The sequence below is a fragment of the Annulohypoxylon maeteangense genome, assembly GCF_022496945.1.
Source record: "Annulohypoxylon maeteangense strain CBS 123835 unplaced genomic scaffold GGS22scaffold_5, whole genome shotgun sequence".
Taxonomy (NCBI): Eukaryota; Fungi; Ascomycota; class Sordariomycetes; order Xylariales; family Hypoxylaceae; genus Annulohypoxylon; species Annulohypoxylon maeteangense.
This window is the reverse complement of record NW_025953252.1, coordinates 439,789-460,161: the sequence shown is the minus strand read 5'-3', so window position 1 is coordinate 460,161 and position 20,373 is coordinate 439,789. Positions and strand designations below refer to the sequence as shown.

Here is a 20,373-nt window from a genome sequence, read left to right as displayed (position 1 = left end):
GATTATGGAATTATCCCAGCGACGACTTTACGAACTCATCCCACCAATGCAATCTTACTATTCTAGGGCCTTCGGTCAGCACCCATTGCCAAATTTTGAGGACCGTGTCGCCTTGAACCCTAGCCCTAAGCTTATGTACCACATTGCTAACTTTTCTGATATTGTTTTTATGGTTTAAAGACAATATAAACATTATCGATGCTTTCCTATCTCCATTCAGCCATTCCAAGCCTTTTTCTGTAGTAGTAAACCTAACAGAGTGAGACTGAGAATGGCTAATGAAGTCCCAAATGAGACATTTCCTCTTCTCTGCATCAACGTGCATCAAGGGCAATATATTTGAATATTTAGATACCCTCGTAATTATTGCCTAGGTAGAGCTATAGAAACCCCATCATTATTGTGTTCGGGGTACGCCAACCTTGAGGTTCCAATTCCTGATAGGTATCCAAGCTGCTTAAAGATAAACTCCTCAATACCAGGGCTATAAATACCCTTGGCTGACTTATGATGATCTACATGAGCAAGAGAAGGCAGTCATGGAAAGATAATCGTACGCTCTCCTACAACTTGGTTACCTATTGGGAGTTGTGTGTTGGCATCCGGTTTGTGACCCGGCGACTTATAACAGTAGTTACCTAGGTACTTGCCAACCTTGTTAGTTTATAATTTAGTTCTGTGAGGCTGTCAAATTTATTCATTAATTACCAGATGGACTTCATCGAGATTATACCGTCGAAAAACAATCGAGGCATGCAAGTTGTTTGGCGACGAATTGTTGTGTGTTACGTTAGTATCTTTAAGTACTAAGGTAAACATCTATGACAAATACAACTTCCTGAGCTCTATTCATGTTATGAAATTATTATTTTCAAATTCTCCGTAGTTAGAAAAGATTCGGTAGCTACGAATTTGATCATGTTAAAGAAGAAGTTTCGATATATCGAATGTATGTGGTATGTGGCTTCTTAATGAATTTATTAGAGGAGTTCCTGCTCTCTACTTACGCACTTTCCTGATTAGTGTGTCGGACATGATAGAGAGCTACCAGGCACATAAACATGACAATGGAGAAGGAGAAGTTCACCCCCAATACGGTTATGAATGTGGCAACCTAGGTTGTGCAACTGATGGTCAAAGTCCATGTCAGATCTAACTGCGCTTAGTGAATGGTAAAAGTTAAAGTAAAAATTTCCAACTACCTACCTAAGTAAGACATCTGCAGAAGACAGCCCTGACAGTAGTTTCCAACTGAGTTGTATGTCCTGGCAGTTTCTAGTTGTCTCTTAAGCTCACCATCTGTACCATTAGAACGCGACGATTGCAATACTTTCGTTTATGTTGAACTTCAACATCATACCGACATTGGATACATTATTTTCTATCGAGATATTGTATGGTACGTATGTTTTTCGGAGCCGAGTCATATCTACAATTATTGCTAACCTGGAAGTCATAGGGGTCGTGGTAAATCGACACGGCTAACCAATAATTCGTTCGTTAAGCAGACAAGATTTGATTCACAGTAGACACGGGGAAGTCGAGATCATAACAAAGAGAAGCAATTAGAATCAATTAAATCGGAATTCTGCTTATCTAATTCAGTTCCTACTGTGGACATTTATCGAACAAAGGTGCGCATCGTATCTCTCAACCCCCAGCCAGCTTCGTCCAACCGGTTGCCTACCTAGGTAGCAGTCGACATTCAGTTCTCAGTTGATAGTTCACAGTTTACTGCCGGGCGGTAGGTTGTGGGTAGTAAATTTCAAAGTTTATATCCTCATTTCTTCTCCCACAAAAAGAATTTGAATTTACTCATTTGTTTTATCCGGAAGGCGTCGAGTTAACAAGTCAGCTTTTAGTTTCGTTTTTGAGGCTTGAACTCTAAGTCCACCATTCAATTCATCGAATTCATCGGAGACAGGACTCGAGTTCGGTACCATTTCCTATGTGTTTCCCTGAGTAGAATTAATTCTTCCATTTATCGTCGCGAACTCCCTTTATCTCTACACGTTCAAGAGAATTTTCGGCTCGAATAGCCCGAAACTTCTCACGATCATCAAGATGGCTGGGCCACAGCCAAAACAGCAGTATCCTGCTATGGGCCAAATGAACGGGACTTTCAATCCCTACGCGACCGCGTTGCAACCGGTTCAGCAAACTGCCCAGCAACTAGCTCAACAACAAGTAGTGTCGCCATATCAACAACATCATATGACGTATCATCATCAGCCAGCTCAGGGGCAACCAGGTGCTCAATATACCCCAAACGGTCAACAGCAACATGGTGTACACGTTTTTTCTCAGGGTCAACAGCACCGCGCCGAACAACTTCGTGTACAGCATCAGCACCGCGTTCGCAATCCCCGTTCCGTCCAAGCTCCACAAGGAATTCCATCTCCTGCTGGATCACAGATTGTACAACAGGTTGGGCAGTCTCCCGTGATGCAATATCAACAGTTGCCTGAATACTTCGTACAGCCGCAAATATCGCAACAATTGACTCCACCAAACCATCAGCCGGTCTTGATGGCTCAGGGAGTCTCGCAAATACCTGTGCAGCCTCAGCTTTTCAATACCATGGCCCCAATGACTCCTCCAATTGGCGCTCCATCGCCCATAAATCAACAAGCAGCCTTTGCTCAGCAACCCTTCAACAACGGTTCCAACCCGAATGCTCATCTTTCTCAATTCGACCAATCTGCTCTTGCCCCTCGTCAGGTCTTGTCTCATCAATCCATCCCTCAACCACAAAGAATTGACCCGAAGGATGCCGCTGCCAATTTCTTGTCCATGATAAAGCAATTTGTGGAGACGCCAATGGACTTTTACATACCTGTTCGGATAGTAGAAAATATGCGACTAGCGATTGGAGACTGTCCCCCTTTAAACACGCGTGGTAAGTATCGACTTCATCAAAAGAAAACCTTGAAATTGAAGGGGCGCGAAGAAAGGTTCCACTAAAGGAGGCGTGCTAATATATATTATCTCTCTTTCAGAATACCATGACTTTTACGAAGCCAAGCGAGCCTACTTCGCGCCTTTTGTCCACTTCATCTGCGACAATGATCCCGAAATTCCTGATGACCACAAGAATCTGGCATTGCTCATGGTAATCTTGCGACGCTACAATGCCTTTGACCCATTGTTTGTCCACCATCAATTTGTCGAGGCCTACCGTACGTTTCCCTTCTTCCACTTCATCTTGACCCACCAGATAATCTCAAACCCTTAATCTAACTCTGCGCTCCTCCACGCTAACATGCCCTTTTCGTCGCAGAATACTTCGCTTCAAGAAACATGTCGCGCCAAACAAGACGAATGGACTCATTCGTTTTGAATCTCAAGAAAGCCAACTTCTTCGACGCAGCTTTGTATCAGGATTTCGTGATTTTATGGGAATACCTAGTGCAGGTCGTACAGCAGCCGAGACTGCATCCAGTGTCTCAACCTACACCACAGCTCCCACCGCAGCCCCCACAACCTGTGCCACAGCTCCCGCAACCAATACCGGAGCAGCCACTGCCAATACCGGAACAGCCAGCGCCAGTGGAGCAGCCAGATCCCGTGGAGCAGCCAGCGCCCGTACAGCAACAGCCAGCACCTGTACAAGAGCAGCCGCAGCCCACACAGGAGCAACAGCCGCAGCCGCAGCCGCAGCCCGAGCCGGCACAGCAACAGCAGGCTATACCGTTGCAGCTAGATCCCTCGATAAACTGGGACGAGTGGCTCGACCCAGCGCTGTCCAACTACGAGTTCGGCGCCCTGCCCGAGTTCGACGAGGCGCAGTGGCTCGCGAACTTGCCGGTCGACCCGAACCCATCATCGGACTAGATGTGCGATGATCAGGTTTGCGTCTACAACAAGATCCCGTTTTAGGGTCGGTATGGGGCGTGAGGCGTGAGGCTTGGGGCGCGGGCCCTAGGTTCTTCGATTGGTGGTCTTCTTCTATGGTTTTGGCTGGTCGGATTACGGTACTCGGATTTGGTAGTATTTTTAGGGAGGGAGGGAGAATGAAGGAGGGAGGAGGAAGGAATTGGCGATTATCCCCTAGCGAGTTTTGCTTTATTTCTTTTGTTACCTACATTGTTACTTGATTTTCTTTCTTTTGAAGCATGCATATGGCATGGCATTGAAGTTACAGACGGATTGTATCATTCGTCTGGCTTGCATAGGACCTTGGCGCGGAGTTCTGGATAGGATAGGGAGTTGGGTACCTATCTATCTTCGGAATTGCCTACGTGGCCTAGGGGAACTGGTCTACGGACTGTTTCCTGGTCTGGATTTTCTTGGTTTTGTTATATCGTTGAAAGGGGATAGATTGGCCGTGGCAGTCGGAATGTCTCTTCGGTAGTGTTGAGTGGATGTCTTGTCCATCGATATGCGAACCGAATTGAATCCTGTTCCGCGAAATGTGAGTTTCTTGGTGATATGTGATGACATTGAAAGAATACCTACCTAACAGAGTGACTTGGATGGCCTTTCTAGATGAGCGATACTAGGGACGATGTGTCCTATTGAGGTAACGACTCTTAGAGGAATACCTATGTTTCCTTGAATGCACTTCCCTGTGTACTACGCTTCATTGCAAGAAACTTCGTCTAAGAACGATTTGCAAGATAATGAGATGCCAGAAGTCGACAGAAAGAAGCACCGTAACAAATTGATCATAGTAACGAGGAAAGGGGGTTCCATTGTTTGGGTTTGCCATGAACCGAAGTATCGCACTAGGTGTCACGGAAACTCTCTTGGAATTTGATTGGTTCAAACTGCTGTCCGGCTTCCGTAGAAGGCAAGTCCTAGATCTCGGACGGACTCCAATTGGCTCGTCTGGAGTACCCTGCACCTGGTAGGTACTCGAGGAGATAGCGTATTTCCTGTCACGCAAAGAAATTGTGTTTGATGAAGGAAAATAGGGAAGTTACGCAGTAGTAGGGGTAATTGAAGAGGAAGATTCGGATTGAATGAATAATCGCTATTCAGTTTACCCATTTGAATAATACCTACGGTTGGGAGGTCCAAGGGTTATTAAGTGTATGGCACAATTTATCTACGATAAGGTATGGATTTTTGGTGCGTGCCTTAATGGGACACTAAATCTGAAGCCGTCGGTAGTCTGAATTACGAGCTGCGCTTTGGGTTGGGTGGCGACGATACTGTTCGTTGACTAATATGACCACGGGGTGACTGGATTTTACGGAACAATACAGCTGGAGATACAAATATATTAACCGCGCATACAACCCTAACTCTTTTCTATGAAAAAAGGCTGGAAGCTCTCTTTCAGGATATGAGGTTTCCTATCAGCTAGGTCCATAATCATCTGGCCAAAAAGTCCATTTGCCCAAGTGAACCTGAGTACGGAGTTAGTCTAGACAGTCCGTCAAGATACGACAAGCGTGAAGCTTTCACTCACCATTGTCGGGTCCATTTGCTTGTGTCAAAAGTATCGACACTCTCATGGATGAGGCCGTATCCATCTGTACTCCGTAGAACCTCTGTGATCGCTGTTATGATTTCGCTGTCGTTGTCTGAGGTCATTGCTCGCACTAGACAATCAGGGTAATTAGTTTGTCAGTTTTTGGAAAGGATGAGAGGAATTAACATCGGGGTGTGAATGAAGGAGCCCGCGAACGTATTAAGCCATGACGAATTGGCCAATGACCAAGTATAAGGAAAAAGTGGTTACTAAAATCACGTACTAATCGACGCCATGGGCCATGCTGCACCGGGTCGAATGTGTGGGGAGCCGATGGCGTTAATATAAGGGCCAGTGCACCACCACGGATTGCTTCTGCTTAGGACGAAAGCCCGCGTATTCTGGTAGATGGCGTCACTCTTGTTTAAGTACCCCAGAAAAGGCGCCGAGAGGAGGGATGGGATGTTAGCGTCATCCATCAAATTCTGACCCCCAAACCCGTCGACCTCATACGCGAATATCTTCTGACCATTTGGCGCTTTTACAACACCCCACTGGTTGATAGCTTCCCTAATTTCGGTGGCCATATCTTTCATTTCCCGCGAGAGACCTTTCGGAGCGTTTGGTAATCGCTCCATGATTTCTGAGGTCGATTCTAGGTATCTTGAAAGCATCATGTTCGCGGGAATACTGAAGTCAAACATGGCGCTGTCATCGCTTGGGCGGAACGGGGACCGCACCAGGCCCGTATCGTTTACGGGAGCCCCCATTCCATTGTTCCCCAATGTGCCGAAGGCTGACATAGTTAGGGATTGAAAAGTGTACGCCGGGGGGATCCATTTGCCATCTGGACCATACGTAGGCTGCCTCATGGCTTCTGAAGCGGCAAGAATAGATTGCACAGCGGAAATCCATTGGAATTTGCCGAAGAAATCTACGTCACCTGTTGCTGTGTAGTAATCATGCGAGAGCTGCAAGAAGCCGCCAAAGTCATCGAGCTCAAAGTTGCAAGTGAAGACTATACTTCTATCATAGCTTGGTGTGACAGAGTACGTGCCGCTGTTTGGCTGAACGTTTATGTTTGACTCGGGCGGCGGTTGAAAGGCGTTACAGTACGGCGAAATAATCAAATAACGACTCTGCATATTGATGACTCCACGGAACAGCGAGGCAATGTCGCTGGTAGGGCTCTTTAATACCGCTTTATATGGGGCTATCTGGTTCGCCGAATCTCGAATCCACATAGCATCGATATCTCCAGTAATGACAAAAGCCAGCTCCTCCTCCGTGTTATTGGCCGCGAACCCTCGCCATTTTATCGCCGTATCGAGCGTGTTCGGCCAAGTGTTCTCGAAAAGGCGAGATAGATCTTCGTCGTATATCGCATCTTTCGTTCGGTTAATGGCTTCTTCGATTAGGGTTGAGTTTAATGTTCGACATTCTGGAGACGGTCGCTGGTATGCGAGTTTGTAGGCGCCGGGCGAGAGAGGTGGATTTCGCGACGTGGAGTAAGATGAATATTTGGGACAACTCCCAAGCACGCCCCCGATGACCCAAGACGCCGACAATATTACATCGCTCGACCGCATAGCTTATTGCGTAATTGTCCTCTAATAAGTCTGGAATAGAGATCGAGTGGGAGATCTGAGAAATTGAGGAGTAAAGCAATTATCAAGATTCAGGAATCGTGTCTTAATTGTCCGTGTCTAGACTGATGATGGGCAAGCCAAGAGTCTTGGCCTGGAGCTGCACCCCGGCATTCTTGCCAAAGTCTAGATTCATTCTCCATGATGCTGTAAGCTAGCGGTATGTGTTTTGACCAATCTTACCAACATTCAACCCCTTGCTTCAATAAAAAGTAATGGAGACCCCTTTCTAGGCTATCGAGTCTTGATGAATATGACAGTATGGGTAGTTTTATTATGTTCTAAGAACTCTGTTTGATTGACTCCAAGGTTGATCCTCCAAGAGTAGTTTGATATGAAGTGTGTAGCGGTTGCAATATTTGCTGAAGAATTGAAATGCATAAGATAGGAATTATGAGCATGGATAAGCTTAGCTAAGCAGTCTGTTGCTGTGTCATCCAATTGGCTTAGGTAAACATTGAATGTTGGACCGAAAATGGAAAACAATATGCAGAGTACGTACCTAGTCCCCGCTAGTCTTTCTCGGCATTTCGGAATGACGTCGTTTACCGTTATCGCTCCACTGATCGCACCGTTTTCTGTTATCGGGGAGCGATTAAGTGGAGATGGCCTGCTGATTGAGCGACTTTTTGGAAAACTTCCATTGCAATGCCATCCGAAGCTCCGGATTCAATCGACCGTGCAATCTCCACCTCCGCAACCTCGTCAATTTTAAACTCTCTTCCTCTTCTTTTTCCTTTCTCTTCCCTTTCCCTCCGTCGCCGCGCGTCTAGTCATCTAGCGATGGTTCTAATATCGTAACCTCGTTACCATTGTACCCGGAGATCGATATAGAAGACGACATAGAAGACGACAAATCCCCGCGCGCGGGTCATCCGACGAAGCCATGACTCTCATCGATTTACGCGATATTTTGAGCTTCCCGACTGGCGACAACTCAACCGACACCGTAATCAGTGGCATCCATTTCAACTTGACGACCCTTGATTACTGGAATTATACGTATTATCCTACGAATAGTACACTTTCCAATGGATCATGGTGTTTCCTTGTCGATTCGCCTTATACCCCGGTCGGACTTTTACCCAACGGTACCTTTCTCAATAGTACTTGGTGCTATCTAGCAACGCAACCCATTGGTAATCGTGCGCGTGCCGGAGTTGGATTTGCGGTGGCCTTTGCCTTGTCCCTGATATTCGTATTCGTAAATTTGAAGAAACATGGAGAACTACATCTTCCGGCGGAGAAGAGATTCTATCCGATAGGAAGGCGATGGCAATGGTATTGGTCAATATTCGTTTGCGCTGCGGCACTTGTCGGCCTTTTTACCGGCATTGATGTTGACCGATATCGTGTCGTCGAACTTCCTCTCGTTTTGAATGTCTTCTTCTGGTTCCTCATGCAGATGGGTATTATGGCCGTTGTTTGGGAGGGAGTGCGACATTGGGGTAGTTGGATGGAACGTCAATTCATTGATCCAAACCCGTTTGTCCTCCAGCAGAATGACAAGAGAGGGATGTTTGAATTTTGGCTGCCATTATGGTTCTATCTATGGCTATGGCTGGTAAGTCAATATCAAAGTAATTATGTCCAGACAAGGCAAATCAGGTACTAATTAGTTATTGCGATGTAGAATTTCTTTTTAATTGTCCCGAGAAATTGGGGTAAGATTGAGTTACAGCGCTCTGCTGAACAGGCGATAGAGAATGCGATACCGGCTGCTACGGATGTCCGTTTCAAGACGGCAACATTCTGCCTCTTCGTTTGTTGGTTGACGATTATGGTATCTCTCTGGCATTCTATTCGGCATTATGAACCTCGCAATCGTGGATTCTTTAACCGCATCATTGGGTTTTTGGGATATATGCCATTCCGGTTTGTCCTAATGGTTCCACTTTCATTGGCTGTTGTCGCGTACCAGGGTCTATGCGCCTGGGAATTCTACCTGTCGCCTCTGAAGGTCGGGACTAATCTACTTGCGATGTACCTTGGAGGATATGCACCAACCCTCTTAATCATCATCATCCAAATCATTGCCGGCTTTATGCGCCCGAATGAGGATCGCGAGCTCTCGCGCCAGCGACGAGAACGCGGGCAGGATATTGACCAAGAGCTCGGCTTCGTTCGTAAGCCCGCTTGGTGGCGTCGTGCCAACGGCGATATACCATCCGAAAACATGCGAGATCGCATCATGCGGAACGTACGAGAAGTCGGAGGTGGACGGCCAACCGCAACACAGATCGAAATGCTAGCAGAGCGGAGAGCTGCGGAAGCTGAGGCTGAAGCGGGGCCAAACACCAATCGCACAAACGCGATAGAAATGGACGAGATGCGACGCACAAATAGCATTAATAGTAGCGTCCGGGGAGCAGCTGTCCCGCCACCGTACACGCCTTATGGGGGCAGGTCGGACCAGCGAAGGTCTGAGCGAACGATGCAGGTGGCGGCCAGTCTCCTGTTCCCGGGTGCGAATCCTGAGGTTTCTGCAGGTAGAGGTAGAGGTTTAGAGATGTCTACCGAACAGCCTCGACGCCCAGGTACGAGCGAGAGAAGCTCAAGCACGAATAGCGGACAATCCACAAACGTGCCTCCCCAGCAGATTAAGAGTATGTTGGATGTATAAGTACCTACTAGGTACGTAATTTAAGACCATGGGTATCATGTTGGAATGATATGGAATAGGTGGTACAACTGATTGGATTTTATACGGAGGGTTCGTGACGATTGAACGCGGCGTGGGAATTGGAACCTGATGTTAACATTCATTAAGCGACTGGTTGGTTGGGCCATGGGTTAAGCTTCACCCGGAAAGGTCAAAACGGAAATATTCGGGTTAAACGCGATATGCTTCATCTTCATCGTTCAAATCGTAAGTGCTATGCTTCAGTGTTAAGATCTTATATAGAATGCATTGCTCTTAATCAATAATAGCTTGTTAAGAAGGGGGGGCTTGTGTTCGTATGCGGCTAATTTTACTGAAGACTGTTCCCGCTTAGGGATATTTACGGCAGCTGGTTGCTTCAAGACTCTTCAATCTTTCTTACCAACTCTAGAAAAGATGTTCCTCCGAAAATATCGCAGGCTTAGGAAGACGCCTCAACCCTGCTACGATGCAGTGATAGTCAATATGGGTGTTGAGTATTGGGTTCTAGCTCGATAACCAAGCATGGAGATATCTACGAGATACCCTCTCCGAATCAAATCCCGCATTCGTTTTATGCATCAAGCGCCAGACGATCGATCTATTAACATATCTCAACATATAAAAATGACAAACATGCGGAACACATCACTCACATAACTTGACATGTGCGAAGTGGATTGAAGAGCAAGTTAAGCAATGGCTTATGCGCATCTAAAATACTAGTCGAAGTATTAGTCGACGGCATCCCGCCCCCGGCAAGTTGTGGGGGAGTACAGCATTGGGCTGAAAAGATGGGCGGGTGCAACGGGTGGAGTGATATACGTCTTACAGTGGATAGCCGAAGACGCAATAGCACGGCGCTGTTAGGACGGGGTTTCTGTTATAACTCTTACGGTTCTTACAGGTCCAGTGCAGCTCCCGTCACCAATCAAAGCCTTAATTGGGGTTACTTTCCAGAATCCTTCAGCCAATCTTCAGCCAATACAACCCTGGAAACCCCCCAATGACAAGGGCGGCTTCTTCACTTCCACGCTTCCCATGCAGCGATTCGTATGGTGCTATCGTGGAAGGTCGCAATGAGAAAGAACCGGGCCGAAATAGCCATGTTTTCTACCCATTCGTATATTCGTTTCATACCTTTCCTCAGCAGAGTCAGCACGAATGAGGCTCGGCATAGGTCCATGAGTATGCCTAGAAGCGAGGTTTTGCTCGCGTCGCATTTGTCCTGAACGCCCTACTTTCAGGTCCGCGTTCGGTTAAAGGTGCTGAAACAAATGGATTTACAGACGAACCAGCCGGAGCTGAAAACAGCGTTGATGAGCACCGAGTATTCTGATCTATACCCTGCGAGAAGCTCGGAGCTCCTTCACAGAACGGCTGACCTGCAGCAAAACCCAGCAGGGGTAGCGCAGTTCTAATCACCGAAACGCTGCGACAGCACCCTCAGCCACCGAATCTTGGAAGTAACCTGCTGCTGACACCGATCGCCTTCTCGAATTATTCGTCGAATTAACTTTATCTGGTTCGTCCTACCAATTCTTTGTCTTACCTCAAACACCAAATTTCCTACCGTTCATGCTGTGATCGCCGCACTTCGCAGGTAGTCGAGACTTCGATATAATGGATATCACAGGCACGTCGAAGGAATCCATCGAGCTGCGCGTCGCTTCGCAGAATAACGGCGACACGCTCCTCTCCTTCTCCGAGTTCTCGGGTGGTAATTACCACTCTTCCCGCGATGACACCACCCTAAGACGGCTCGGGAAACGCCCGCTCCTCAATCGCAGCTTCGGGTTTATGTCGAGTTTGGGCCTCTCGTGCACCGTTCTGTTGTCTTGGGAGGGGATCTTGGTTACGTCCGTGCCTACGTTCCTCAGCGGAGGCTCTGGTGGTGTAATATGGGCTTTTCTAATCGGCTGGGTCGGCGTCACTTCTGTCTACGCGACTGTAGCTGAGCTAGCTTCTATAGCTCCGACTGCAGGTGGACAATGTAAGGCTCCATTCATCTATTCATCCTGCTGTGGGATGGGGATATGCGCTAAACAATGCACTGGATTATAGATCACTGGGTCGCTATGATGGCGCCAGATTCATGCGCCAATTTCCTGTCATATTTGACGGCGTGGCTTACGACGCTGGCATGGCAGGTCATCGCCATCACGACTTCATATTCCGTCTCCACCATCATCCAAGGTATCATAGTCTTAGCCCGCCCCAGCTACGAGGCCATATCATGGCATACGGTCTTGATCATGTGGGCCGCGGCGGTGTTTTCGGTATTGGTTAATTCGACCACGGGCCGTGCGCTGGCCAAGTTCGAGGGCGCCGTCCTGATCCTGCATCTCGCGGGCTTCTTCGGCGTGCTAGTCCCGCTGGTCTATTTCGCGCCTCATAACACGCCCGCGCAGGTGTTCACCACGTTCTCCAATAACGGCCATTGGCCAACGCAGGCAGTCGCGTTCCTCGTCGGCGTCCCCACCGTCGCGAGCACTCTTACTGGCGCCGACTGCGCGGTCCACATGTCCGAGGAGGTCCGCCAGGCCAACATTGTAGTCCCCCGCGCGCTAATCTACACTATCTTCATCAACGGGGCTCTGGGGTTCGCTATGGTCATCGCTTTGTTATTCTGCATTAGCGACGTACCCGCCGCGGTAGCTGCCGCCGATACTATGTTCTACCCGTTCCTCCATATCTTCCAGACCGCTGTGAAGTCTACGACTGGTGCCTGCATCATGGCCGGCGTGGTGCTGGTCCTTGCGATCGCGAGCTCTATCAGTACATACGCATCTGCGTCTAGGATGATGTGGTCGTTCGCGCGCGACAAGGGACTTCCCTTCGATAGGTACTTGGTCAAGGTACGTTGATGCTAATACTAATGGCACTTACATATCCCCGTCTAGCTCACCCGCATTCGCTAACCTATTTACCACTAGCTCAACAAAAACTCTCTCCCCGTCTACGCTATCATCTGCACCATGGGCATCACGGTCGTGATTTCATTTATCGTCCTAGGCTCCTCCGTCGTCCTATCCGCACTACTCTCTCTTCTTCTCGCCGCTATCTACTCCTCGTATCTCCTCGCGTGCAGTTTGCTCCTCTGGCGTAGATGCACCGGTGCCCTGCAACCCTACATCGCGGGCGCCGACGAGGACCCGCGAAACGCAGACCAGCTCTTCTGGGGGCCCTGGAAGCTTCCAGAGCCCTTCGGCACGATTAATAATGCTTTCGCATGTGTATATACTGCCTTTTTACTGTTCTGGTCGTTCTGGCCCCAGTCGAGTCACCCCGATGCAGAGGAGTTGAATTGGAGTGTGGTGGTGTATGGGGCTGTTGTCGTGTTCAGCGTCGTTTGGTACGTTGTTAGGGCGAGACATTATTTCAAGGGCCCTATTAGGGAAGTTTAGCTTGGCGGGTGTGGTGTATTTACCCTTTCTGCACATATAATTAAATAATTTGATATTTACGTGTATATCCTAACTCGTCCTGGATTCAAGTGCTTATGACTTGTTCTAACCATGTCTCAGGTTACAGAAACATCGAGGACGCTGTGGATTTCATTGGGTAGCACTTAGATGCCCGGTAATCGGCATCCTACCTGGGAGCTTTTCAGTAGCCAGGCAATCTCCGAATCCAGTGCCGGTAGACTGTCTATCATGTACGCGCTTTTTTTTTACGGCTAGAGCTCCGCATGGCGTCCTTAAATTGAGCGACATGGCCAATTAATTATGAGAGCCTGCCTAAGAAGAAACTTACGTGAGCCCGTATGAGGCCTTGTCCCTGTTCCGAAACGCTACGACGGCAGGTAAGCTGACTCGATTAAAGTCAGTACACAAAGTGCTTAGGTGGCTTGCGTAGGTCGCGGGGTTAAATCTCGCCGCCGTAATAAGACATATGGGTGCTGAACAGCCATTGGTTAGAAGCTTGTCGCCTATATCATCTGTAACAGCAGAGCTCTTGTTGCCCTAATGCCCTGTCGCTGCATAACGGGTCAGCATGCATGGCCGATGTAACGCTGGCTTGTAGGCGTCACCTCGCCAATATTACAACACCGGCGATATCCAGGAGTCCTTCGAAGAGAAAACAAGATCTACAGTATCACCGATCTACGTTACATGGGCACACTTAATCATCACGTATTCTATTTACTCAGCGATGGCGCCTTCAGATCGACATCGTTGTCGGCGACGTCCAGGGCCTATAGGCTACGAACACGGCAACGTACCTTGTCGTGTGGTCCTCTCGCTAACCCCGCAACTTTTTCTAGCTGTCTAGGTACCTACTTTATTTATCATAAACATGTCTTAGCCCATCATGTCGTTGTGCATTAGAGGCCGATGGGATCCATTTTCAGGGTTCCTAGCTTTATCGCGGTACGTTACTTGCTATAGCACATTCTCATAATCTTCCGCACGTAACATTTCGCAAGGGACTTGAGTACGTTTTCTCTCTACCATAGACTAACAGCTCCTAATCGGTCCATGAATTGCCCAAAATAGGACATTGGCATTCCTTCTGGACTAGACTCGTAAATCTGTCTTAGACCCCTTTTCTATGCAACCCCGCCACTAAACTTATCAGATGAACTTTCTCAACTCCCCTAATTATTTCTATTCGCGGTAAACGTGCCACCTAATCTTCAGGGAAGATGGCTCGGCATAGAAATTCGTTTCTCGACCATTCAAATCTTCATTTGACAATCTCAGGAATAATATAATTATTTCCTACCCCTATTCAAGATTAGTCTTCGGCTAGCAACCAACTGCCGTAACAAAACGAGCTAAGCTTAAGTAGTCGATGATTTCCATCGATGTATCACTACGGCGTAGTTAAGGTTAAATCACATCGAGATACAAGCATAGGTAGATGTGTGGGTATTCGAATATCCATAATCATATCTCAATTGGTATAGTATGAGTTCGCAATTGAATCACAGTAGAATCATATTCCCCACTACCCATAAACCCTTGCCCTCATAGCTAACATGATATCTCGCAGTTCCATACAGGTGACTCGCTGAATTTATTCGTCTGCCTCATCCACAACGTCCGCAATGGCAATGATAGACGGCGGGGTTCTGGCTTCGACGGGGTTGCTGACGCTAGAGTCTCGGTTTCCTGGATCTCTTGTAAGCAACTACCATGAAAACAAGAATCAGGAGAATCGTAGGAGGGGTAGGTTACCTAGAACCATAGAGGAGGCAATGCCGGTGAAACCTAGGAAGGCGAAGAGGACTGTCTTGTAGAGCATATTGGCGGTCTCTTTGCTAACAATGCTTGTTTTTAGGGATGAAATTCGACTGAGTTCTTAGTGTGGTGAAAGGTGCTGGAGAACCGTGATATGTCGTTCCACTCGGTGGGAACTTCTTACTCTTATGCTCACGCCGATCCTAGCAAAACAAGTCCTACCTACCTAGGTAGTCTAACTAGTGTAACCATCGATGATGTATCTCGATATACATATCACGACTAGCGGATTCGTGCATATCGATGTGTGATCGGACCCGCCGACGTAAATAGGGGGGTGTTAGCTTCACCGTAAGATAGGACGTGGGTTTCAGGTTCGCATATCATAATCCTGCTACCCTACTTCGTGGGTAGTATCCAAAGGCTCGGCACCTGGTAACAGGCTAAGGTTAAAGTTGTTGCAGAGGGAACATGCTCCATTCCACGCCACATGCATGCAGGTCTATCGAGGTCCAGATACTACACTTCCATTCGCGTCATGCCACCGGCATCGACTTCTGGTCAGCCGATCTCCCCCTTTTCACATCTTCCTGGGTCATTATTATCCCAAGTCTCGATTCTCTCGAAGATAACATCTCCGTTCACCAGAGTTCCGCCTGGACTCGTCTTATTCCACGCCATGGAGAAACATTCTCAAGAATCTCGAGATCCCCTTCTTCGCCATTCTACCGAAGAGAGCACAATTTCTCTAGGTAATGCTTTAGACAACCAAGAAGATGGCCACCGGCCGATACGTTCGTGGCTGCGGGAACACGCATTTTCCTTGGCGATAATAGTGTTGCTACTGTATATTGCTATAGCGTTAACAGTCGATATCGCGATGAAATTTTCCATACAATCAAAGGAGATATCGGACTATCACTTACGTATGAGTCCCTTCCTACTATTTTCAATTAGGTCACTTACATGATCATAAGCTTTGATGGGAGATATCCTACGATATGAGAAAAGACCTGAATGGTTTTCGCCTGGATCTCCCTGGGACCAGGACCCATCAGAAGAACTTGATGATGCGTGGGATGACTTACTACATGGTGAGTTCTATATTTCATTGAAGTACCTATTTTTAACGGACTTTACTAAGTCTCTCAAGCTATAAACATCAGAGTTACTGGCGATGAACTAGATATTCTCGGCATCAATAAAACCAACATGGTCCGGGTTAACGGTGGCGATTATATCGGGTCCATGGGAGTCTACCATCATCTTCATTGTCTCAATAACTTACGAATGGTGGTCCATTGGGATTATTACGAGCCGATATATCGGGACTCTCCATACTTCGGTCATCTTGGAAAAGCACATTCGGGTTCGTCTTCACATACCTTCTGTTTACTGATAGGTGTTATTTTAAGTCTAACTGTATCTCAGATCACTGTATCAACGTTCTTCGGCAGGCAGTCATGTGTCATGCGAACACCGCGATCACAACGTTTGAATGGGTTGACGAAGAAACCTCACTCGACGGTAAAGAGCAAAGGCTAGATGCATCGACGACATGTACGAAATGGGATAGCTTCGACAATTGGGCACGGCAGAGGATGCTCATCGCGGGGAATTACACGTACCGGCCAGGACCATTTGAACGGAATAAGCCGAAGGCTAAGCCGCATAACAACAATGTGGAGTAAAGTAAGACGGATGATGATATGATCACTGCTTATGTGAAGGTCGTAGGACATGATAGCGAGAAGTCTAGATTGGTCCGGGGAAATAGGTACCTAGATATCCTGAGCTTACGCTGGTAAAGCCCTAAACAGCGCCTAAATAAAAACTTCATGACCCGTTTGTTATTAGTCCCTGGCAGGTGGACATGGGAGGTTTTAATATATCTCATGCAGATAGACTGATCTCGAGTGTGGTTGGCTGCAGCTCTGTGTTACCTGATGAGTCGGCGGTGATATGTAATACGGGACGAATGCCCTACGGATACCCCTGACCGACCAAGCCCTACGGCGCGACTCTGCATCATCCCTAGGAAGAGCGGGGAATATCTTATTACCTCACATGCATAGCCCCCAATGCGACACACGGATGTACCTGAGTAAACCAATGACAATATACAAACCGGATAGCGGAGGGTCGAAACGGGTAACGGTTCTGGGAATCGTTATGTGACCAATCTAACCAAGAGCCGGGCTCGGTCTGCGATGTGCTATGTCTCGCTTTCCCACATGCGGGTCCGCAAATGCCACTCGCCGACTGGATAACACTCAAGGCTCTGGCTCGGAGAGTCGCATTTCCGTTCCAACAGTCACAATTTATCATGAGCATGATAGGTCGAATTACCGACAAAGGTACTGGCCTTGACTGCAAGGATGTCATGCCTATCTCCGGCTCTTCCAGCCACTGTCTTACCTACCTTGCTTCTCCACGTGATAACTACGTCTTTTCCTCCCAAGCTTCCGCGAGCTATATTCTTACACCATATTTCCAGGTTCAATCCAATCTAACCACAACCACGCCAACCAACCCCTTCTCCCTCACCGCCTACCTCAGCCCTACGAGAAAACCAAGAAAAAAAAACAAGCTCAGGATGCCACCACCCCCCACCTCAGAGTCCGAGCTCCCCTTCGACGCCCCGGGCGCGGGGAAGCCGTGCAAGACATGGTACAAGATCGTCGGCACCCTATCACCGTCCACACCGCCCCTCATCGCCCTGCACGGCGGCCCCGGGTCCGGACACGATTACCTCGAGGCACTCTTCGACCTGACGGAATCGCGGGGCATCCCGCTCATCCTGTACGACCAAATCGGCTGCGGGCGGTCCACGCATCTGCGCGAAAAAGCCGGCGACGAATCCTTCTGGACCTTCGACCTGTTCGTCAAGCAGCTCGACGAGCTCGTCGACCATCTCTCGCTTAGGGATTCCGGGTTCCATGTCTTGGGCCAGAGCTGGGGCGGCATGCTCGGCAGCGCGTATGCGGCGCGCAGACCGCGCGGGCTGAGGAGGCTGGTGCTGAGTGGTGCGCCGGCGAGCATGCCGCTGTATAAGCAGGCGTGCAAGATACGGCTTGCGGAACTGCCGGAGGATGTGGGCCGCGCGCTTAAGGAGTGCGATGCGAAGGGCGATCATGAGAGTCCGGAGTTTAAGGACGCGGCGGCGGTGTTTATGAGGCGGTTTGTGTGTCGCTTGGATCCCCTGCCCGAGCCGATTCAGAGGACTTTTAAGAATATTCGCGATGATTCGACGGCGTATGGGACTATGTGAGTTTGACTTCCTTGTCTGTTTTCTAGGTACTTTTGAGTTGCTTGCCTGCCCCCGGCTGTCATGTTTCTTGTGCTGCTTGATTACTTACATGGCTTTGTACAGGCAAGGACACTCCGAATTCGACACCGTCGGCTCGCTCAAGGATTGGGAGGGTTGGAAAGATGCGCATAACATTGAGGCCGAGACATTGCTTTTGAATGGGAGATACGACGAGGTTATGGACTTTGTGGTTGAACCTTTTTTTAAGACGATCAATAAGGTCAAATGGGTGACGCTTGAAAATTCAAGTCATACGTCTATGTGGGAAGATCGGGAACGATTCATGCAGCTTGTTGGAGACTTTTTGTTGTATTAATAGGTCGATGGCTCGCCACCAACTTCCATCTTACTATCTTAGTTAGGTGCTGTTAGTAAGATACTACCTGGTAGGTTAGGTAGGTACTCAATACCAGTCTCAGCGAATGATTTACATGGCAAGGATTTCTTGATATGCTCTAGTACGTATCCACTCGTTACTACGAACATTCGATGCGGTTTAATGAGCTTCCATTGACCGATTGCCTGCCCATCTACCTTTACTATATCCCTAACACTTGATCATCATGCATCTATTTGACTTCGCTCCGGAACTCATCGAGCTCATATTTGAGAACTTAGCATATTCTCGCAAATTTAACCGATTTATGCGACTACGTCTCGTCAACTGTGAGTTCATAAACATGCTAACTTTACACCTCTGCCTACTAAGTACTAGGTACGTACTTACTCACCGCTCACAGGTCAATTTAGACACTTCGTTGACAATGCCATCTTTCGCCTCCGTCTTATCGACATCCATTTGATGGATTTTCCTTGGAAACCATTGACGTGTAGGTTCGACAATTGGCGCGCCTTTATCATTGAGTATTGGGCTTACCAAGCATGGATTGAAAAAGAGCCCTACTCAGCCCTTGGTCGCATTCGACATGCTGCCGTGACTATCTCGAAGGAGATTGGCGACATGGAGCAGGCTAGTATTCATTCTCGTCTCAAATCTCTGTGCTTTCTTACGCTCAGTAATGGGGACGAAGCCTGTTTCACGAACCCTGAGTTCCTTTGCCCAGAGTCGCTACGCCGTCTCAAATGCTCAGACGAAGAGCTAAAGGCGGACGTTTGTGTTGCAGCCGTGTACCTTGGTTGTCGACCATATATTGAGAAACTCATCTCACAGGGCTATCAATTCTCCACTGGGAAAGTAACCAAAGATGTCTCCGGTGACGTCTTCGGTACAGCCTTTGAAGCAGCCACCTTCAAGGGTGATGTATCTATGTTACGCCTTCTCATGTCATCTAATCCGAACTGCAATCTAAATTCCGCTATCCAGAAACACACTCTTCACTGGGCTGCAGTTCTTGGCTATAAAGACGCTTTCGACTTCGCACTCGACATCAAGCCCATCGATCCGACCGCAGAAGAGCGCGAAGACGGCCGCTGGCCCCGGAAATACGACTGGGTTAAGGAAGCAATAATCAGCACGCGACATCCGGAAAACTACGAGCGCGCTATTTCTATATTTCCCAAGAGTCACCTAATCCATTCCGATAATCGTATGGATCTATTATGCCAGCTTCATAGAAAAGCAAACAGTGGCCACGCAGATATGATGCAGTATCTCCTAAGTCAAGCCCCATGGTCTAACCAAGAGGACCTAATTAACGAGTTGGAAAACGATTATCACATGCACGAACTACTACTAGTAGCCATTAGGAGCGGGAATGTAGATGTTGTTAAAGTGCTTCTCGATCATAGAGCAGACCCGAACAATTTTCCATCTCACAATACCCCGCTTATGTATGCGGCGCGACTGTCAAGGGTTACCATGACTAGAATGCTTCTTGAGGCCGGGGCGAAGGTTGACGAGGGCTACCCTCCACCTATTGTCTTTGCTGTCTCTAACGAAAACATGGCTATGTTCCGCCTCCTACGTGAATACGGCGCAAGGTTGGACACTCCAGAAACCGGAAATTGGGCTATGGCCGTGGCACAATTGTACAAATTAGAATCCATGATAGATGTACTCGTCCGAGAAGGTGTAGAAAGAGGCGCGATCCTACGTCGTTGCGCCGAGTCTACAGAGTCATACCAACGCCAATACTACCTTCTACATCGCGCTGCAGAAAGAGAAAGCATTTGGCTGGATGCGGTAGATGAATGGTATGACTAATAGGTAG

The 20,373-nt window shown here is 48.0% G+C and overlaps 8 protein-coding genes across 8 annotated transcripts; 6 read left to right on the top strand and 2 right to left on the bottom strand.

Annotated features, from left to right (window-relative positions):
* Nucleotides 1-2,064: 2,064 nt before the first annotated feature.
* Nucleotides 2,065-3,834, top strand: GGS22DRAFT_186654 (uncharacterized protein; the record flags this gene model as incomplete). Its single annotated transcript, XM_047964485.1, has 3 exons — nucleotides 2,065-2,899; nucleotides 3,000-3,179; nucleotides 3,281-3,834. The coding sequence occupies 3 exons, from the start codon at nucleotides 2,065-2,067 to the stop codon at nucleotides 3,832-3,834; spliced, it is 1,569 nt and encodes a 522-aa protein (XP_047820419.1).
* Nucleotides 3,835-5,163: 1,329 nt separating this feature from the next.
* On the bottom strand, nucleotides 5,164-7,404 carry GGS22DRAFT_158192 (glycoside hydrolase family 125 protein). Its single transcript, XM_047960600.1, has 3 exons — nucleotides 5,703-7,404; nucleotides 5,417-5,549; nucleotides 5,164-5,354 (listed from the first exon to the last, which is right to left on the bottom strand). Exons 1-3 carry the CDS (start codon nucleotides 7,006-7,008, stop codon nucleotides 5,246-5,248), a joined length of 1,548 nt encoding a protein of 515 aa, XP_047820418.1. The 5' UTR covers nucleotides 7,009-7,404; the 3' UTR covers nucleotides 5,164-5,245.
* Nucleotides 7,405-7,715: 311 nt separating this feature from the next.
* On the top strand, nucleotides 7,716-9,934 carry GGS22DRAFT_158187 (uncharacterized protein). The gene is made up of 2 exons (XM_047960599.1): nucleotides 7,716-8,629; nucleotides 8,699-9,934. Exons 1-2 carry the CDS (start codon nucleotides 7,952-7,954, stop codon nucleotides 9,686-9,688), a joined length of 1,668 nt encoding a protein of 555 aa, XP_047820417.1. The 5' UTR covers nucleotides 7,716-7,951; the 3' UTR covers nucleotides 9,689-9,934.
* Nucleotides 9,935-11,023: 1,089 nt separating this feature from the next.
* On the top strand, nucleotides 11,024-13,180 carry GGS22DRAFT_115352 (amino acid transporter). Its single transcript, XM_047958080.1, has 3 exons — nucleotides 11,024-11,699; nucleotides 11,771-12,564; nucleotides 12,643-13,180. Exons 1-3 carry the CDS (start codon nucleotides 11,330-11,332, stop codon nucleotides 13,111-13,113), a joined length of 1,635 nt encoding a protein of 544 aa, XP_047820416.1. The 5' UTR covers nucleotides 11,024-11,329; the 3' UTR covers nucleotides 13,114-13,180.
* A 1,347-nt stretch (nucleotides 13,181-14,527) lies between these two features.
* On the bottom strand, nucleotides 14,528-15,113 carry GGS22DRAFT_158184 (uncharacterized protein). Its single transcript, XM_047960598.1, has 2 exons — nucleotides 14,890-15,113; nucleotides 14,528-14,823 (listed from the first exon to the last, which is right to left on the bottom strand). The coding sequence occupies exons 1-2, from the start codon at nucleotides 14,954-14,956 to the stop codon at nucleotides 14,729-14,731; spliced, it is 162 nt and encodes a 53-aa protein (XP_047820415.1). The 5' UTR covers nucleotides 14,957-15,113; the 3' UTR covers nucleotides 14,528-14,728.
* On the top strand, nucleotides 15,114-16,783 carry GGS22DRAFT_158182 (uncharacterized protein). Its single transcript, XM_047960597.1, has 4 exons — nucleotides 15,114-15,818; nucleotides 15,870-15,986; nucleotides 16,046-16,261; nucleotides 16,324-16,783. The coding sequence occupies exons 1-4, from the start codon at nucleotides 15,383-15,385 to the stop codon at nucleotides 16,581-16,583; spliced, it is 1,029 nt and encodes a 342-aa protein (XP_047820414.1). The 5' UTR covers nucleotides 15,114-15,382; the 3' UTR covers nucleotides 16,584-16,783.
* A 705-nt stretch (nucleotides 16,784-17,488) lies between these two features.
* GGS22DRAFT_178737 (proline-specific peptidase) lies at nucleotides 17,489-18,518 on the top strand (the record flags this gene model as incomplete). Its single annotated transcript, XM_047963595.1, has 2 exons — nucleotides 17,489-18,159; nucleotides 18,266-18,518. The coding sequence occupies 2 exons, from the start codon at nucleotides 17,489-17,491 to the stop codon at nucleotides 18,516-18,518; spliced, it is 924 nt and encodes a 307-aa protein (XP_047820413.1).
* A 247-nt stretch (nucleotides 18,519-18,765) lies between these two features.
* Nucleotides 18,766-20,366, top strand: GGS22DRAFT_198984 (ankyrin repeat-containing domain protein; the record flags this gene model as incomplete). The annotated part of the gene is made up of 2 exons (XM_047966213.1): nucleotides 18,766-18,868; nucleotides 18,943-20,366. 2 exons carry the CDS (start codon nucleotides 18,766-18,768, stop codon nucleotides 20,364-20,366), a joined length of 1,527 nt encoding a protein of 508 aa, XP_047820412.1.
* Nucleotides 20,367-20,373: the final 7 nt, after the last annotated feature.

What these genes read in the sequence shown, in the direction of transcription:
- GGS22DRAFT_158192 (XM_047960600.1), bottom strand. Translation starts at nt 7,008, where the DNA reads ATGCGGTCGAGCGATGTAATATTGTCGGCGTCTTGGGTCATCGGGGGC. An exon ending in ATGGCCCATGGCGTCGATTA is followed by an intron (nt 5,550 to 5,702) that starts GTACGTGATTTT and finishes CTGATTGTCTAG; the next exon opens with TGCGAGCAATGACCTCAGAC. An exon ending in AGCAAATGGACCCGACAATG is followed by an intron (nt 5,355 to 5,416) that starts GTGAGTGAAAGC and finishes CTCCGTACTCAG; the next exon opens with GTTCACTTGGGCAAATGGAC.
- GGS22DRAFT_158187 (XM_047960599.1), top strand. Translation starts at nt 7,952, where the DNA reads ATGACTCTCATCGATTTACGCGATATTTTGAGCTTCCCGACTGGCGAC. An exon ending in TCTATCTATGGCTATGGCTG is followed by an intron (nt 8,630 to 8,698) that starts GTAAGTCAATAT and finishes ATTGCGATGTAG; the next exon opens with AATTTCTTTTTAATTGTCCC.
- GGS22DRAFT_115352 (XM_047958080.1), top strand. Translation starts at nt 11,330, where the DNA reads ATGGATATCACAGGCACGTCGAAGGAATCCATCGAGCTGCGCGTCGCT. An exon ending in TCCGACTGCAGGTGGACAAT is followed by an intron (nt 11,700 to 11,770) that starts GTAAGGCTCCAT and finishes ACTGGATTATAG; the next exon opens with ATCACTGGGTCGCTATGATG. An exon ending in TCGATAGGTACTTGGTCAAG is followed by an intron (nt 12,565 to 12,642) that starts GTACGTTGATGC and finishes ATTTACCACTAG; the next exon opens with CTCAACAAAAACTCTCTCCC.
- GGS22DRAFT_158184 (XM_047960598.1), bottom strand. Translation starts at nt 14,956, where the DNA reads ATGCTCTACAAGACAGTCCTCTTCGCCTTCCTAGGTTTCACCGGCATT. An exon ending in TGCCTCCTCTATGGTTCTAG is followed by an intron (nt 14,824 to 14,889) that starts GTAACCTACCCC and finishes CAAGAGATCCAG; the next exon opens with GAAACCGAGACTCTAGCGTC.
- GGS22DRAFT_158182 (XM_047960597.1), top strand. Translation starts at nt 15,383, where the DNA reads ATGCATGCAGGTCTATCGAGGTCCAGATACTACACTTCCATTCGCGTC. An exon ending in GTGGGATGACTTACTACATG is followed by an intron (nt 15,987 to 16,045) that starts GTGAGTTCTATA and finishes AAGTCTCTCAAG; the next exon opens with CTATAAACATCAGAGTTACT. An exon ending in TCTTGGAAAAGCACATTCGG is followed by an intron (nt 16,262 to 16,323) that starts GTTCGTCTTCAC and finishes ACTGTATCTCAG; the next exon opens with ATCACTGTATCAACGTTCTT.